Consider the following 17,434-nt stretch of genomic DNA (forward strand, 5'->3'; position numbering starts at 1 on the left):
ATTATTACCAATGAAGTTGTTTGGTGAAGACAGAACCAGAAAAGAGGGAGTTGGTTGGGTCACTGGAATGACTCATTTCTGGGAATTGAGTACCACTTCCCTGCTGTGGGGATGCACCAGTTAAGGAGACACAATGCTTATGTTCTTTGGGCTGGGAAATATGTTCCTTATCAATAGACAGTTCTAAGTTAATTCTTCCCTGAAGGATATACTAGTTGTAGGTAGCAAACTCAATATTGTCTTCTTACTTTTAAAATAATTTCAGACAGGGGCTATAGTCCTGGGTTAATGTGTGCTTTCTAGTTACAATGACTTAGTAGCTCCCATGGAGCTCCCTCTCATCAGTGCTCTATAACAATTAAAACACTGTAAGGAAACTATTTCAATGGTTCAGTTCTTCCAAGGTGCATGCACGGTATATAATGATGTGACTCTTCCAACACACATTCTTCAAACTGCTCCTCTTTCTTGTGCTCTGAAAGAAAGCCCAATCCCAAACAAAAACCATGGTAGGGTATAGTACACATGTATGTGTATAGCATTTCAACAGTATTTTATTTTTACAATTAATTAATTTATTTTAATTGAATCACAGTGAGAGACATAGTTCCAAATGCAGTTCAACAGTATGATGCCACTTTTCCCTGCTTTGATACTTGTGCTGTAAAATAGAGAAAGGGAGGGAGGCAGAAAGAGAGAAATGGATTTTGGGGTAGAGACAAAAAAAGCTAAATGATGAAGGAATGAGGTTAGAGCAAAAAGTATTAATATTTCTGATGAATTCTGATCTGTCAGCTGCTCATGTTTTTTTTGGAGTCTATTGCTAGTCTTACAATGGACTAGATCCAATACCTTGGATACAGATGATGTTTTGGTGGCAGAGTCAGGAAATATATGAAACAAAGGATTTTTGTAGGGGTATAGAATTAGGGAATTTCCACGTGGAGCAGACACATCACCCTGATGGGCAAGACAAAGAACTTCCTGGTTTTGTCAAGAACCAGACCTATAGGAACAGTTGTGATTTCCTATCACAGTTTTACTAGTGATTGCATTTCTTATTCTACTTCTCCTACTATAGAAGGATTCTAGATAGACTTCTCCCTATAAAGAGAAAAAGCATTAGTCATAGAATGTCTGAATTCAATTCTAAAGGGATCTCAATATCATTACTTAGGGACCTTATCTGTTTTCTATGTCAAATATGTCAACCACAGAAATACTTTCTTCTTTATGTGAGTTTTGTTTTTTCCTTAATCCAGTTAACATACCGGGATACCTTGGTATATATGCCATATTTCCCTTTCACTGCACACTCTTCACCCCAGCTAATAATTCCCGTTAAGAAATTGACACCTTCCACTTCAGTAACATGGGGTCCCCCGCTATCTCCTTGGCAAGAATCTTTCCCTCCTTCACGGTAGCCAGCACAGAACATGTTATTATAGATGGTGAACTTGGTAGAGCGAAGGCATGTGGCACGGTCGACAAGAGGGACTTTAAGATATTGAAGAACGCTAGCTGATCTTCCTTTGTAGAAGACTTTTCCCCAACCACTCACGTAGCCATATCCAAACTTGAGGAAGATGTTTGTATACTCTTTGTCAGCAATGCAAATGGGTGTTACATAGCTGTTTAGTACTAAAGGTTTGTCCAATTCCAGAAGAGCAATGTCATGGCTGTACTTATTAAATGTTGCATTGTAGCTGTGGTGAGGAATAGCTCGAATCACTTTTCGTGTTTGCTCTGTGTGCTCTATCCTCTTGGTGTTGTGTTCACCTGTTGAAAGTAAAAGTTTTTTCAAGTCACAGTTTTTCCACATAGAGAAACACATTTTCCTTATGTCTACCCAGCTTCATCCACTTAGCTAGCTGCCTAGTTTTTGCCTATTGAAAGTAAATTTCTCATTAGCTACAAACAGTCTTGCACATAAGTTAGATATTTTCCCCTAAAGATCCACTCAGAGTCACTGAAGTAATTGTCAGTCTAGTATCAAATACCTTAATGTGATATTGTCATGGGAGGCCATGCATACATTTTAGATCAAGAAAACATTTCATATCCATCCTGTAACTTATGGCCCTGGTCACCTGTGCTGTTAAAAATCTTATACAGTGATAATGAGTCTACCTATCATGAGTGATCTAGGCTTTCCCAATTTCAGGGATTTTGACTCTCTTTTGGTACACAGATAATAAACACTATCATACAAATGTTAGCTGAGGTAAACAGATCATACACTCTTTCCTACCAATGTTAGCTGAGGTATCCCTACAGATGGTTCCAGGGTCCAAAGATACAAATTATAGTCATAGCACACAACTTTTGGGACACAAAATCTTGTGGGGAAATGGAAACATCAATAAATAATTGTACCCCACTGAGGTGAGTGCAAATAAAAGACCACCAAAAGAGCATGGGAGATTGGAGAATGGAACAAGTGGGTTTTGAAAATCTAGCCCTTCCGCAGGGCTAGATAGTACAGGGGTTAAGTTGCTTGCCTTGTATCCTGTAGAGTCCACTTTGAATCTTGTCACCACTTATGGTTCCTTGAGTACTGGCAGAGCCTGAGTACCACCAGGTATGGCACAAACCCTTTTCCCCCAAAAGAAAAGCAAATATGGACCTGCTGCCACTTGTCCTACTTGTGTAACAATGATTCTATCATATTATATCAGTAAAATATGATCTACCAAATATCTAGAAGGTCTAGTGATGCTGCCGATCACTATTCTTTTTTTATTTACCTGCTACCACAGTAATTTTAACACCAGGTTCGATACAATGTGCTGCAGTCACGACCCATTTTTCATTAATGATGGAACCTCCACAGAATGCATCAACTTTACCATTCAAAAGGACCTATGGAGACAAAAGTGTGAATCTTACTATATAATATATTTGATCCAGGTTGGAATCAATGTGTGTGCTGTTTATAGGAATGAGCCCAAAGTTGGCTTCTGGGTGCTGTAAGAATCGGAATGTTTCTGGAAAGTGTCAGTTTTGCAGATGAATTAGTGTTGCTGGAGCACAACCAAAAAGCCATTTATGTAACTATCTTGAAAAGAAGATGCAAAGAGAGCCAGGAGAAAGTAGCTCTAGATGAGGCAAGTATGAGGAATGACTTCTTTTTGGTGATCTGGGGCCTTTGGCTTTCTTTTTTCAATTGAGTCAAAGTCTAACCTGGATGAATAGCTTCATGGGGACACAGCAGTTACCTTCATAAATATACTCACATGACAACTTGAAAACAATAATTATTTAGTCTTAGTCCCTGCATGCAAAAATTTTGCTACAGTTTATGTGAGAGAAGAAAACAAAACCACTGATGTTTTTAGATCTTTCCAAGCTCTTTCCAAACTGAAAAATCATTAAATGAGACCAATGGTCTCCATAAGGGTTGTACTTAGGATAATTATTCAGGTGTTGAGTGCGCTCTTCCATTTCTTCCATGCTCCCCTAACTACATTACACTCCCCCTGGCTGGGCTACCTTTGTTTTAAAGGGTAGGTCTTGATTTGGGGACAAAGTGGATAAAGATGTTTGAGTGCCACTTGGAACCTTGGCATTGAAAAGCTGGCCAGTCAACGATTTCATTGTTTGTTCACTGCTCACCATGGATATCAATATTTTTGCCATCTCTCGGGTTCATCAACCTGGTGAATTTCACATCAGAAAGAGTAAGGGTCTAGAAAGAGTAAGGGTCTTGATCCTTGACTTCAGGGAGAAAGCTGAGAAGTGTGAACGCTAGAGGGTGCAGTCATCATTTGGTAATCCCTTTGTGGGAACCTACTGGAGAGGCCCTTTAGAGCACACAGACCTCCAGGTTTCAACCTATTCAGAAACCAGGGGAGGGTAGGGGAAAGGTTAAAACCTTTTAAATGTAAATGTGAGAAGTCCTTTGGGGCATATTCAAAAGAACTGGGCTGGGGTGGGGGTGAGAACACAGCAACTAAGTTGGAGAACTATGGGGGAAACACTACCATTAACAGTACTGTAAATCAAGGTGCATAAAGTAAAAAAGACAGTATGTTCTTTCTCTGGCATTAATTTACTGAGCACCTATTAAGTTCTAGACAGAAAGGCATAGGTCCCCCAATAGATCTATGGGGCTGTCTCATTACTAGCCTTTCTATATTATTCTATATGCCTATACCCAAAGCTTTTATTTTTCCATACTCAAGCTTCTCCCTTCAATCTGGCTGTCTTTTCATTTTGAAAAGTTGTGAAAATACAAAATTTACATAATAATATAATTAATATCAGTGCACTCGCCACACTTTACAGAATAACACTTAAGCATATTTTTGGATAAACTGGGTTTTAGATAACCACATTATTTCTCCCAAGGTGATTTAGAGCTCAGAAGCAAACCCTAATCTGTCTTCCTTCAGAATTTGTGCTCCCAAGGCGTGCTGAAAGCAGACTACAGATTGAACAGGATGGCCACCCAGTGCCTCCATTGCAAACCACAACACCCAAAAGGAGAGAGAGAACAAAAGGGAATGTCCTGCCACAGAGGCAGGGTGGGGTGGGGGAATGAGATGGGGGGTGGGACAGATGCTGGGGTCATCGTGGAGGAGAATGGGCACTGGTGGAGGGATGGGTGCTCGAGCATTTCATGACTGAAACACAAGCACGAAAATATGTAAATCTGTAATTGTACCCTCACTGTGGTTCATTCATAAAAAAATAATAATACTAAAAAGAATTTATGCTCCCAAACAATGACAGTAGAATCATCTGAAACACTTCTAAAATGAAGATGTGGGATATCACCAAGGCTTGAACTAAATGTTTGGTGGGTGGGATGAGAAAAACAATGAAGATTTCTGGAATATTCCTAGGAAATGACCAAGTTTGAAAAACTCTGTTACAGAATCTCAAAATCTCAATAATCTTTATATTTTCAAAATGCTAATTCCAGGCAGATCTGACTATAGAGTCAATGAGGTTTGGTTCAAAATGAAAATGACAGCCCTTTCTCAAAAGCTAGTTTGTGGTGGGGGTGAGGGGGCAGGAGGATGGTACAATCTTGAAGATACTAAAATACAAAACCTATCCTGTTCTTCTGTGGCCTCTAGCAACCTGTTGTGGTATTTTTAGTTATCTTTTTAATATTTTGCTCCCTGAGACATATGTATATTTGTGGGAAGAGTATAGATTTTCAGAGGTGCCCAGGACCTGCACACTACAATTTAGTATGCAAACATTCTGTAATTTCCTAATCCATCTTCTCCCTCCACTGGACAGATGTCCTTTGCCCTAGCTGCGGGGAGGATAAAGCAATCTCTTCAGTTTTAGTTCTGAGGCCATACCCAGTGGTGCTCAGGGATCACTCCTGGTCAGCTTGGGGGACCATATGTGGTGCAGGGGATGGAAACCAATTTGGATACATGCAAAGAAAACACCCTACCCACTGTTCTATCACTTCAACTCCAGGTAGAGCAATCTTAACCTGCATTTTGCCTTTGGTCTTCAGTTATAGTGGAAAATGAAGGGGTGATTCTCAATGGACTGTCACTTGCACACCAAGATGTGCTCAGTGTCTGAAAAGGGTGGGGCAAGAAACCTACTTTCCCCCCACCCTTGCCCAATTACCCTACAAATGTGCTAGGACACATTGCTGTTCCTGAAATATTATGTGACCTTTCTCCTCCAAGATGCCATAGACTAGGTGAACCCAGCTTCAACCACTCCTGTGCCCGTACAGGAGGAGGACAGCCATGGTAGTTGGGTGGAGATGAGGAGGGAAATACACTGTGGGGGCAAGTTTGGAGGTGGTGGTGGTGGTTGGATTGGTGAGTGGGGAAGCAGGGCTGGCCAGGAAACTAGGGGAAAAGAGAAATGGGAGGTCAAGAAGCCAGTGCCTAGAGAGAGTGAGAGGTAAGATCTTAGTGATTTGTGGTTCAAGAACCCTGTACATGTTCCATTGCCTCATGGAACTGAGTTCACGAACACAAGCACTAGAATTAAACTCCCGAGTGCAGGGCCTAGTTTGCATCAGAAGCTCATGAACCTAAGGCTCACCCATGGTTATTCTGATCATCTAGCCATGTGGGCAATATTATTCTCTCCTGATTTCCGTTTATGCAACTGAATGCAAGTAACAGTTAAGGGATAATATGCAATGAGATAACGATGGTTCTCCTTGTATTGAAGAAGGAGGGGATTGGTGGAGGGGTGGGTGTTCAACCATTGTATGAATGAAACTCAAACATGAAAGCTTTGTAACTATATCTCACGGTCATTCAATAAAAAAAGAAGGAGGGGATTAGACATGTCTTAGCTTAATGGGCTTGTTAGGCCAGACCATATGTTTTCCACAGCCTCTGGGCACAGAAACTGGGACACAGCTAGACTGACTCTGCCAGTGAGTTGCTATGTGATGCTTCTATTTTTTTTTTTGGTTTTGTTTTTTGTTGGATGGCTGAAAAGCATAGTTGTGTCCTATTTAGACTGAAATGCATTCTTTTCCAAAGCCTAACTGCTTTTAGAAATTTTAGCAAACATCTTTGCCAAGAAAAAAAAGCCCTAAAATATATTTGCATTTAAAGGTATTACAAAGGACTCAGCTTGGGAATGTTTGCTTGGTTATCTCAGGATCACAGCTATCTAAATATTAACTGTTTGAAGATGAGCTGTCTGCTTGGCCAAGGCCAAGTTCGTTAGTTCGTTTAAGATATCATTTTGAAGAATGATGGGGAAAATGGGAAAGCATCTGCTTTGAGCAAGGCATCTGAGTTCTGATCTGCCCAAAATGTTCATGTTCTTAATAATCCTTACAGGGGTCTATTTTCTTTTTCCAACACACACTCATACACGTGATATGCAAACTACATGCCTGCATATCTGCTCAGATATCTGTACAGCCAGAGTTAATAGCTGTTTTTATCTTTCTAACTTTGTAATTTGCACCTGGCCTTTTTCTTATTTCCTCTCCCTATCCACCTCCAACTTCAGAGCAATACTCCCCCCTAAAAAGCTTCGATACTTATTCTTGCTCAGATAAAAATCAAAACTATTTTTCTGATTTTTTGCAGGGGGTGGGTGAGGCACACCTCCTGTTGCTCAGGGCATATTCCTGACTCTGTGCCTAGGGAATATTCCTAGCAGGGTTTGGGGGAAAATTTGGGATGTCGGGGATTGAATCCAGTTGACCTCATGCAAGGCAAGGAAGGTCATTCCCTGCTGTACTATGTTCCTGACCCATGATGTAGGACTTTTAGGCCCATAGGTGGGATTTTCCATGCTCTTGGTCCTACTTTATTTTTTTCACCACAAAGGAAATACTCACTTTTTTGTAAAAGGGTCATTTGGCTGGTTTGAAACAGATTGCTGCCATAACATCATACATCTTAGAGAATAGTAGGTTAAATGTCCTACCCAAAAGAGTTTTATGGGGTCAGGTGAGATCACATATGCTATGTTCTTATTTCTCATAACTGGAACTTTATCACTGGAGTTAATAAAAGGCCTCACTTTCTCCAGGTGAACATGTTTCCCAAGTCTTAGAAACTTCGAATAAAAACCCCTCATCCTCAAAAGAGTAAGTTTTGGTTTATATATGGAGACTGTCTTAGTGGGAAAGGAATGACTGGATCTCTGTAGGTAGCTATACAGGTTAAGGGCTCAGTTAGTGGTGAAAAATACTTAAACATTTAAATGATTGTTTAGGTCAACACTGAATAAAGATTAACAAACTTAAAGTTTGGCCTTGAATGTGATAACGCCTAATAGAAAGAACAAGGAAAGCTTATTTGCTTTCTACTGAATTCTCTTATTTGAATTAATGGAGTGCATAATATTTGAATTATTAAGTGTAAAAAACAGAAATGGTGCTCACAAAAAAAGCAGACAATAGAAAGAACTCAGGTATATCTTATTCGAGTCTGATAAAATCCCAATCCAAAATGGAAAAGGTGGAAGGAGTCTTGACTAACAGTGTTCATACGCAGAATAGTTGGTCCAAGGGGAAAGGGTGTATATGACCCCCAAAGCAAGAGGGCTGCAGGTAGGGCATTTGCCTTGCATGCGGCTCACCTGGATTTGATGCTCAGCGTCTCATATAGTCTCTGGCACCAGCTAGGAGTGATCCCTGAGCTGGGAGCCAGGAGTAAGTCCTGAGCACAACAGGCTGTGGCCCCAAACCAACCAACTAAACACAAATCAAAGCGAATTAAAATAAATGTATTGCTCTCAGAAATCTCTTATTTTTAAGCTGCTGATGAGGTTGTCTATTAGTATATACTTTGTGGTTTATTCCTTTTCTGCCACAGATGCTGGGTAGAGTTAAGGGGTGGGGGCAGTGGCTGGAGTTAAATTAGGCTCATTGGTGGTGGGAAGTGTACATTGGTGAAGGGATGGGTGGTGGACCATTATATGACTGAAACCCAATCAGGAATACGTGAACAAGAGATACTTGTATTTGTATCTCTCTGTGATTAAAAAAAATCTTATTTCCTCCACCCCCGCCCCACAGTTGTGTGCAATTGGAGTTTTGCATCAGTTTCTCTGACGCAATGGGTGTATGGACTATTCTGTCCCTGTATCATTCCCCTCTTGTCCCCTCTACCCTTTTGAGGAGTTCTTACTACCAGTTTCCCAGTGCTCCAGGGGCTCTGGGTCCATTTCAGGCATCCCCAGGGAAAATAAAAAAGACTCCTTTCTATGCCTGCACCATTCACAGTCCTTCCTGAAGTCGCTCTTGAGAGGGGCTTGAGACAGCAGAAGGTCAAACATCCCACTATTGCCTTTGCCTTGGAGAGGGCTGGGAACGGGCAAGCGGGGCCATAGAAACTTCTAGGAAGCATCCGTGAGCACTGAGCGACCTCCAGCCTGGGAATCAGGCTTGGACCCGCTGCAGTGCAAACGAGATTTATGACGGGTAAACATCCCTTGCCGGGGCTCAGAGCTGGACCTGAAGGCAGTGAATGCCCTATCCTGCTCTAATCTCCCATGGGTTAGGTGAGTCAGGACCCCCATTCCTGACTCCCCAAGGCGGCACTCTCAGGATGGGGATTTGTTCACTTTCCACTGTTGGCACTTGACTGAAAAAGCCCTGCAAGCCTACCGAGTTGCAACCAGGTGCTAGAAGGAAATTATCACTATTAGCATTCGAAGTTGCAGGGTCTGAGTGACCCATCCTTCTTGAAAGGGCTTTCTTAATTAAGCAGGGCCAGCTCATCTTCCACCCCTAAGCTCCCAGTGAAAAATCCTCTCCCTGTGGTCTTCAGCTCCACAGCTCACCTAAAGCACTTTAGCAGACTTGGCTTGTCGGGTTTGTATTCAGTATTCTTAAGTTGAGAGGGAAGTAAACGTCGTGGCTTTTCCATCCCCAAGTAATCAATCTACCCCCAGACTCCTTTTTAGAAAGTATTGGCATTTTAAAGCCTTTCTTGGGGGTGGGGATTTTGGACCACATCCTGGAGTGCTCAGGGTTTAATCCTAGCTCTGCCCTAGGCTCAACTGAACGCAAGAAAAATGCTCTACCCACTATACTATATCCCTGGCTCCTTAAAACACATTTTAAAGGGGGCATACAGGGCTCAATAGTATTTAATTAGCTATTAACTTAATATCTGAACTGGCTGCTGCTTGCATTTTTCCTGATGCCTTGCCCATAACAGGTGTGTCTGCAGTCAAATCATGGATTTCCCCCTGCAGATTAACTGCCTTGTGGTAGAGCTGGCTCATCCCCAAATAAGGGAGAGTCAGACTTGTTTCATTTGCAGTTTTCTTGAAGTCTAAAAGTGACTTTTGGTGTATGAGGCATCATGATGGAGAGCTTCCTGCCTTGGAAGCTTATGCACATGAGTTCGAATCCCCGGTGTCCCACATGTGCTGAGCACAATCTCGGCAGCTTTCTTTGAGTCTGGCAGAGCTTCCTTGCTTTCTGGGATGCCTCCAGCATTGCAAGTGACTTCCACCTGCATTACAGTCAGGTGTGTGTGTGTGAGCACCACAACAACGGGGGTGCAATTCTACTTTACCACCCAACAGCAGCACAGCAATTAGAAAGATATGCAGGCAATATGGCCAGGAAACGTGGCCCCTGGCAAACATATGTAGGAGAGCTGCAGTGATCATCAGTGAGCAGTACCACTATAACTCTTGTTCCCCCCGCCTCCCACTGAGTCCTATTCAAAGAGCACAACTGAGTGCAAAGTTCAGTGAACACCGGTGGCTGAGCATGTGAGTGCTACTGTCTGATTTGTGACTGCCACCAAGCATCACAACCAAGTGTGTGTGTGATTGGTGAACCTTTCTCACCAAAAAAGCTCCAACATCATCATCAAAGGCAGTAAAGGATAGGGAAAGATTTCACCAAAATATTGGATCTTTGTAAACTTAAGATGGCTTGTAGTTTTAAAAGGGAGCAGCCTTTCTTAAGATATTGGGTAGAGGTGGCATGGAGAAAGAGTTTTCTGGTGAGGAAGGAAACTGTGCAGAAGTATAGCAGGGTCTTAAGTATCCTAGACAGCAGCTCAGGTCTTCACCTTGAAAAACGATGAGACCTAGTGTTTTGTACTCAGGAAATCAGTCATCTTGATTCCTATCAATTGATTGCAGAATGAAGTTGCACACACACACATGCACACCTGTACATGAGGATTTGGAATTTTCAAATATTCTCAGCTAGGTTTGTTTGGAAAGAGATGAACTAAGTTTTTAGTGAGGAGGAGATGAAAAAATGAGAAATTTGCATCACTTGTATATTCTTCTGCACTGCAGCCGTCCTGTATGTGTAAAAGTAAAAATAGCTGCTACAGTTACTAGAATGTCTTTTGAGTAAAGACTTAGGCTGTTAAAACATTGGCAAGCATCTGGCTTCAAGAGGGTGGGTGGCGAACAGAGACTCTGTGACTACTACAAGGAAATTTTACAACTCCTCCTCCCTTTCGAAAAGTCCTCATTTTAGCATATTTGCCATTTCATTTCTTAGTGAGAAGAGAATGATGCTAAGGCCACAAGGAAACAGTATGATCTCAAGAAGCATAGGTGCTAGGAATTATAAAATACTGTTTTTTAAAAAAAACTGAAGTTATAGTAATACAAAACACCCTTGGGTACCACACAATGTCATGCTCTACATCCCTCCAGCTCAAAGAAGATAAAAATTATAAAGGAGGATCGTTAGTTCTAATGAATCTAATCCCTGAAAGTTGAAAACCCAAATGAATAAAAATGCACAAGAACACAAATAGCGTAATTAGAGAGCATTAGACATATGGATGCTAAGTAAAATGAAAGCATAGTTAGAATGAGTGAGCCCTAAAAGGATTGATCAGAAAGAGGTCCATGGAGAACATCAAACTTAGGAGGAGTTAGTTGTGAGGGAGAGGAATGGTGTGTGGATGAGTTAAGGAAGGAGCATGGTGGATAGAGGAACAAACTCTGGTAGGGTACTTAAGAAAGGGTCGGGGATGTGTGTATAGGAACATACATTGTGTTATGTTGACCATAAGATTTACTTGAACAAATTGTGCTAAAAGAAAAACAAGGTTAAAGAGAGGGAATATAAAACACATTCTTAGCTGTAATGTTTTGCTACTCCTCAGGACCATTCTCCACAGTATCTGTCTCAATCCTCACTGCCTACTACTTGAGAAAATTGCAGGAAACCTGAAGAATACTGGCCAGATAAAGAACTAATCTCAGAAAATTATAGTGGTAGTTAAACTAGGGAACTTTCACCTGATCCTGGCTTAAACTGTTACCTGATTGACAACCACATGTCTTTAAAGCTTTTGACTTCTGATGGCAAAAAGTTAGACTTCAGTAGAGAAAATATTTTAGAATAAAACCATCATTAAATCACTGCAAAACACTAAGATTGTTGACACTAAGGAATTTTATGTCAAACTACATTATAATCAGCACTGCCCAACAGAACTTTCTGTAGCGATGGAAGTGCTCATATGAGAACAAAAGGGAATGCCCTGCCTCAGAGGCAGGGTGGGATGGTGGGAAATGGGGTGGGGTGGTGAGAGGGATACTGGGAACATTGGTGGAGGAGAATGGGCATGGGTGGAGAGATGGGTAAATGATCACTGTATGACTGAAATGCAAACACGAAAGTTCATAAGTTTGTAACTGTACCTCACGGTGATTCACTAATAAAAAATTTAAAAAAACTGTGCTGTCCAGTACAATAACCACATATGGACACTAAGCACTTGAAATGTGGCAGGTCTGACTGAAGAAATGAATTTTTAATTTTATTAAGTAAGGAGTAATTTAAATCTCAGTAGCCACATATGGCTAATAGTTACTTGAGCCTTACATGCTTGAATGAGCAGCCTTATTTCCCTGTGTGAGGGATCTAATTTACTCTGGCGAAGTGACACAGACTTTAGCTGCAGACTCAGTTACAGCCCAACTTTTGCTACCAATTGAACTCTTGGTTGTTACATCAAAAATGCACATAGTTCCCAACAAGGCACAACAAGGCGTATGGTTTACCTACAGATTACCCCTCGAAAAATGTGGGGCTAGATATCATGAATCCACAATTTGGATTCAAATTCAAGTTTGTTTCCTTTGGTCCAAGTGGTATCAAATGGTAACGTGTCAGCATCACTCAAAAGGCATGTTACTGCACAGATTGCCACTGCTTCCCCACATAGGAGCTTCCCATCCAAACGTCCAAAGGTACAGCATGAATATTTGCATAACAAATTCCTACATGATTCTGTTGCTACCACCCCCTTATCTCATATCCTGTTTCTTGTTACCCAGTTTGGGCTTTAATCCTTAATATTTTAAAGGAAATTCAGTTTATAGTGGAATTTGTGGCTTAATTTTCACAGTTTTCCCAAGGGCTGACACCATAATAGTACCCTGAGCCCCCAAACCTTTGATCTACTTCCAGACAAGCATCAGTGATTCTTGGAATACTGCTCTATCTACCTCATGTCAGACTCTCCTTGCCTTTATGTAATAGCTACCCTTGAACTTCTCTCTCACCAACTACTCATCCACAGAAGCTTTGTCATATTTCTTAGTGCTCTAACTTGTCTAAACACTTCTCTCATTCAGATAGGTTGATCCAATGTTCTAGCCTCAGCCTCCCATCTGGCTTGCTCCTTGCCCATTGACCTCTAGTTTTGACATACCATCAATATAGAGTACCTGCCAAGGAAATTGACCTGGTTTGGCGTTTTCTCCACCAACAACTCTCACTAAGTCTTTAAATGGCTGGGTGCTTAAAGTGACGTTATCTGAAGTTTCTTCATCTTCAGTAGAATTTTCATATTCAAAACTGGAAAAAACATCTTCAGCCCGGGTATGCGTCACAGAAATTTGGGGAACAGAAACTCTTCCACATGGAAATGGCACTAGAAAAAATAATTTAGGAAAAATTAGTATTCTATTATGCCTCCTTGGCAAACAGAGCATATATTACAAAAATCGAGAATAAGTTTCAATCTTGTCACTGCTGAGAAGCAGGCCCATCAATATTTTTAAAATCTAATCAATGACCATAGCCTCAAACTAAAAGGTTAATTGCATTATTTTCATGGAATGTTTTCAAACCGTCATGAAGAGAACATTTGGCTCTGGAATCCATCATCTTCACAGAAATAGAATAGGTGTTCCAGAAATCAAATTTGATAAGACTTTTATAAAGTTGAATGAATGACTTTATTTCATTTTTTAAACTAAGCAGTCCTACTTCCTAGCACTGTCCGTGAATGCCAGTGTAATGATTGGTGCCATGTAACTAACTTAAAGTAAGTGAGAGACTTTTGTTTGTTGTTAAGAGGATTTCTTTGGTAGCCTAGGATGCCTTCTAGATTCCAAGGTGGGCTTTAGGTATCTCTCTGGGAGATTACTGTGATTTAATTACCTGAATATCAAGTATTAACCAAATGAATTATTAATGGGTTTATCCCAGTCACAGACAACTGGGAACCCAATATTGCCTTGGGTGGTTTTATTTTCTAAAGAAATCATCTGCTGATACATTGGAAGCAACCAGAATGGAAATTTATAGTCAAGCAAAGAGACCTCACATTTCATTTTTATTTCTCACGTTCATTCTTGAAAAATTCCTTATAACAGACATCTCTATAGCAACCAGCTGCAGAAGAGTATCATGAAGACAGCATGTGGTTGGGAAAACAGGAAATTAGTTCAAAATACTTATGTATAAATATAAATCACCAACAATGGCTACAGAGACGGGACCATTATTATTGAAAGGGAGAAAATCTTATTTTAGGTTGGCCTACTTTGGCTAAAGCTAAGGCTAAATTCAAATGTAAAGCTTTATAGTAGGAGGTGATTCTTATATACTTTTTCATCTCTCAGAACATATAAGGGGCTGGCTATCTATCTATCTATCTATCTATCTATCTATCTATCTATCTATCTATCTATCCATCCTCTTCCCAAGATAGGCTAGCTTTGAAGTCTGTCTATAAAGAACAAGCTAGGACAGGCAGAAACGCTCTTGAAGCATTAGAGACTCTTCATTTCATTTGTAGCATGTATAGTATTCACTTCTGCTCCTTTTAAAAATGTTTCCTCTGCCAGATACATTGGTGAGATGGGTATTGAATCCAGTTACAGAGGAATGGCATATGATTTAATACACTCATTTAGTAAGTGGCTTTTGGGAATGCAAAAAAAATTGTATTTAGTTTGCTTCAAAAAGACCCCTCATTTATCAAATATAATTGATTCTGCAAAGGCTCCTTTTATAAAACAAAATATAAGGTTCTACTGCTTTCCATTTCAGAGAAGAACAAATGAGGGTGGAGTTGAAGTGATCCGGATAGTACTAGTAAACTGTGTACAAGGCATAATAGATTCCATGACCGGAAAACATTGCTTAGTTCACTGCTGTGTAGTAGGAATCTGTTAATCAGCCCTCACAACATAGACAGCTGGATGTCAGAACCGTTTTAAACCCAAATATTCAAACTCAGACTGATAGCAAGGGAGAAAAAATAACTTTCTCAGAGTAAACCAGCCACACTCTGAAACAATCAGGCTTAAAATTCACCAACTTATACTTGCAGCCTATTATTCACTCATGTATCTTTTGTGTTTAGTATCTTTATATTAATTTGACTTGGCAAGTAACAAATATGTACAGACTAGTGATAAATTAGGTAGTGGCAACTTCACTGTTTAGGTTGGGGGTTAGAGCTGGAGACTTTGCCAAGGAGGAAAATGTATTGCCTTAATAATACTTTCCCAAAATTAAAAAAGCCTATGTAAATCTTACAAATCAATTTCTTATAATAGAAAGGTTGGAGAAAAAATTGAAAGCAGCAAAATTTTCAGATTAGATGATTACAGAATTTTTACTTAAATTGATGATACAATTTAGAAAAGTAATTTGATCACTGTGCTAATATTTTCTATGATTTCAAAAGAAGAATATTGTAGGGATTAAAATATGTAGCTATAGATGCCAGGTTGGGGTGGTGGTGATGGGAGGAATAGTGGGGACATAGTGGTCATTCATCTGGTAAAAGGATGGGTGTTGCATCACTAGTCATCAGGGAAATGCAAATCAAAACAACAATGAGATATCATCTCACACCATAGAGACTGGCACACATTCAAAAGAACAATAGCAACTAGTGCTGGCATGGATGTGGGGAAAAAGGGACGTTCCTTCACTGTTGGTGGGAATGCCGACTGGTCAACCTTTCTGGAAAACAATATGGACAGTCCCTCAAAAACTAGAAATTGAGCTTCCATATGACCCGGCAATACCACTCCTGGGAATATACCCCGAGGATGCAAAAATGACATCTGTACCTATATATTTATTGCAGCACTGTTCACAACTGCCAAAATATGGAAACAAGCCAAGTGCCCTAAAACAGGTGATTGGTTAAAGGAACTTTGGTACATCTACACAATGGAATACTATGCAGCTGTCAGGAGAGATGAAGTCATGAAATTTGCTTATACATGGATAGACACAGAGAGTATCATGCTAAGTGAAATGAGTCAGAAAGAGAGGGACAGACATAGAAGGACTGCACTCATTTGTGGTGTATAGAATAACATCACATGAGGCTGACACCCAGGGACAGTAGATACAAGGGCCAGGAGGATTGCCCCATAGCTGGAAGACTGCTTCATGAGTGGAGGGGAGAAAGCAGACAGAATAGAGAAGGGATCACTAAGAAAATGATGGTTGGAGGAACCATTTGGGATGGGAGATGCATACCGAAAGTAGATAATGGACCAAACATGATGACCTCTCAGTGTCTGTGTTGCAAGCCATAATGTCCAAAAGTAGATAGTATGGGGAATATTGTCTGCCAGGGAGGCAGGGGGAGGATGGGAACAGAGGGGTATACCGGGGATATTGGTGGTGGGGAATGTGCACTGGTGGAGGGATGGGTATTTGATCATTATGAGATTGTAACCCAAACATGAAAATTTGTAACTATCTCACAGTGATTCAATAAAATTTAAAAAATAGGTGTTGGAACATTGTATGACTAAAACTCAGTCATGAGTAACTTTGGAACTGTATATCTCATGGAGATTTATTAAAAATATAAAATAAAAATTATGCAGTTTTATGAAAAATCTCAAGCAAATCGATCAGCAACGGGATGACAGTGATACAGTGAACGAAAAATCTTAAGGTTCAAATATACATTTGGAGACTATCATTGAGCTTTAAAATAATGCAGTTTGATTTTGACCTGCTGGTTCACAGGACTTTTGGTCTTCTGCAAGTCGGTATCCTGTAGTGCAGGAACAAACCACCTTTTTATTGGTGCCCACTTTGCAAAACTGCTTGCATTTTCCATTCTTAATGCTGCATGTTTCATCTGAAATCAAACAAAAGCAACATTAACAGAATCATTTAACATGCATTTATGAAAAGTACAACAAACTACTGACTCAGAGTTAGGTAAAATATGAGCTTGGAGTCTTCATGGAGAGAAACTTGGGAGCCTTAAGCTTAGAGTAAAAAGAAAGGTAAAATAAAAGTCAAGAAATATTTTAGATTTGACATAAAACTGAAAGTTTGAATTACCAAACTTCCGAATCATAGACTGCAATAAAACTCTTTATCAAAGCATAAAATACTTTAAGAAAAGTACCAAAATTCAAGTATGAATTTTTATAGTGAATGCACCTGTTGAAACACTAAACAGTGCAACATATATGATGTTATCAACATTATAATATCCAATTCTTTTGATCACTTCTAATTACTACATCCATCCTCCTTTTCAAAGTACCCTATTATGACTTCTAACTGTGACAGTTCCTCTGGTTTATGAACTTTATGTAATAAAAGCTCACAATATGCACTCTGGTGTTTTTTCATTTTTAGCATTTTGTCTGTGAGGTTCATTCATGTTGTTTTGCATAGCAGTAATATGTATATGCCACATGGTATTTCATTCTATTACTTAAGTTCATTCCGTTAATATGATCAGTG

General features: G+C 40.1%; 1 protein-coding gene across 1 annotated transcript in view; it reads right to left on the bottom strand.

Annotated features, from left to right (window-relative positions):
• Positions 1–639: 639 nt before the first annotated feature.
• Positions 640–17,434, bottom strand: part of F9 (coagulation factor IX) — a 36,423-nt gene continuing 19,628 nt past the window's right edge. Inside the window, exons 5-8 of the mRNA XM_004606536.2 lie at positions 16,686–16,814; positions 13,135–13,340; positions 2,748–2,862; positions 640–1,779 (exon numbers count right to left, since the gene is read on the bottom strand). Of these exons, the coding sequence (XP_004606593.1) occupies positions 1,232–1,779; positions 2,748–2,862; positions 13,135–13,340; positions 16,686–16,814 (998 nt within the window). The 3' untranslated portion in view covers positions 640–1,231. The remainder of the gene's footprint in view (positions 1,780–2,747; positions 2,863–13,134; positions 13,341–16,685; positions 16,815–17,434) is intronic.

Source organism: Sorex araneus, chromosome X (assembly GCF_027595985.1).
Source record: "Sorex araneus isolate mSorAra2 chromosome X, mSorAra2.pri, whole genome shotgun sequence".
NCBI classification, from domain to species: domain Eukaryota; kingdom Metazoa; phylum Chordata; class Mammalia; order Eulipotyphla; family Soricidae; genus Sorex; species Sorex araneus.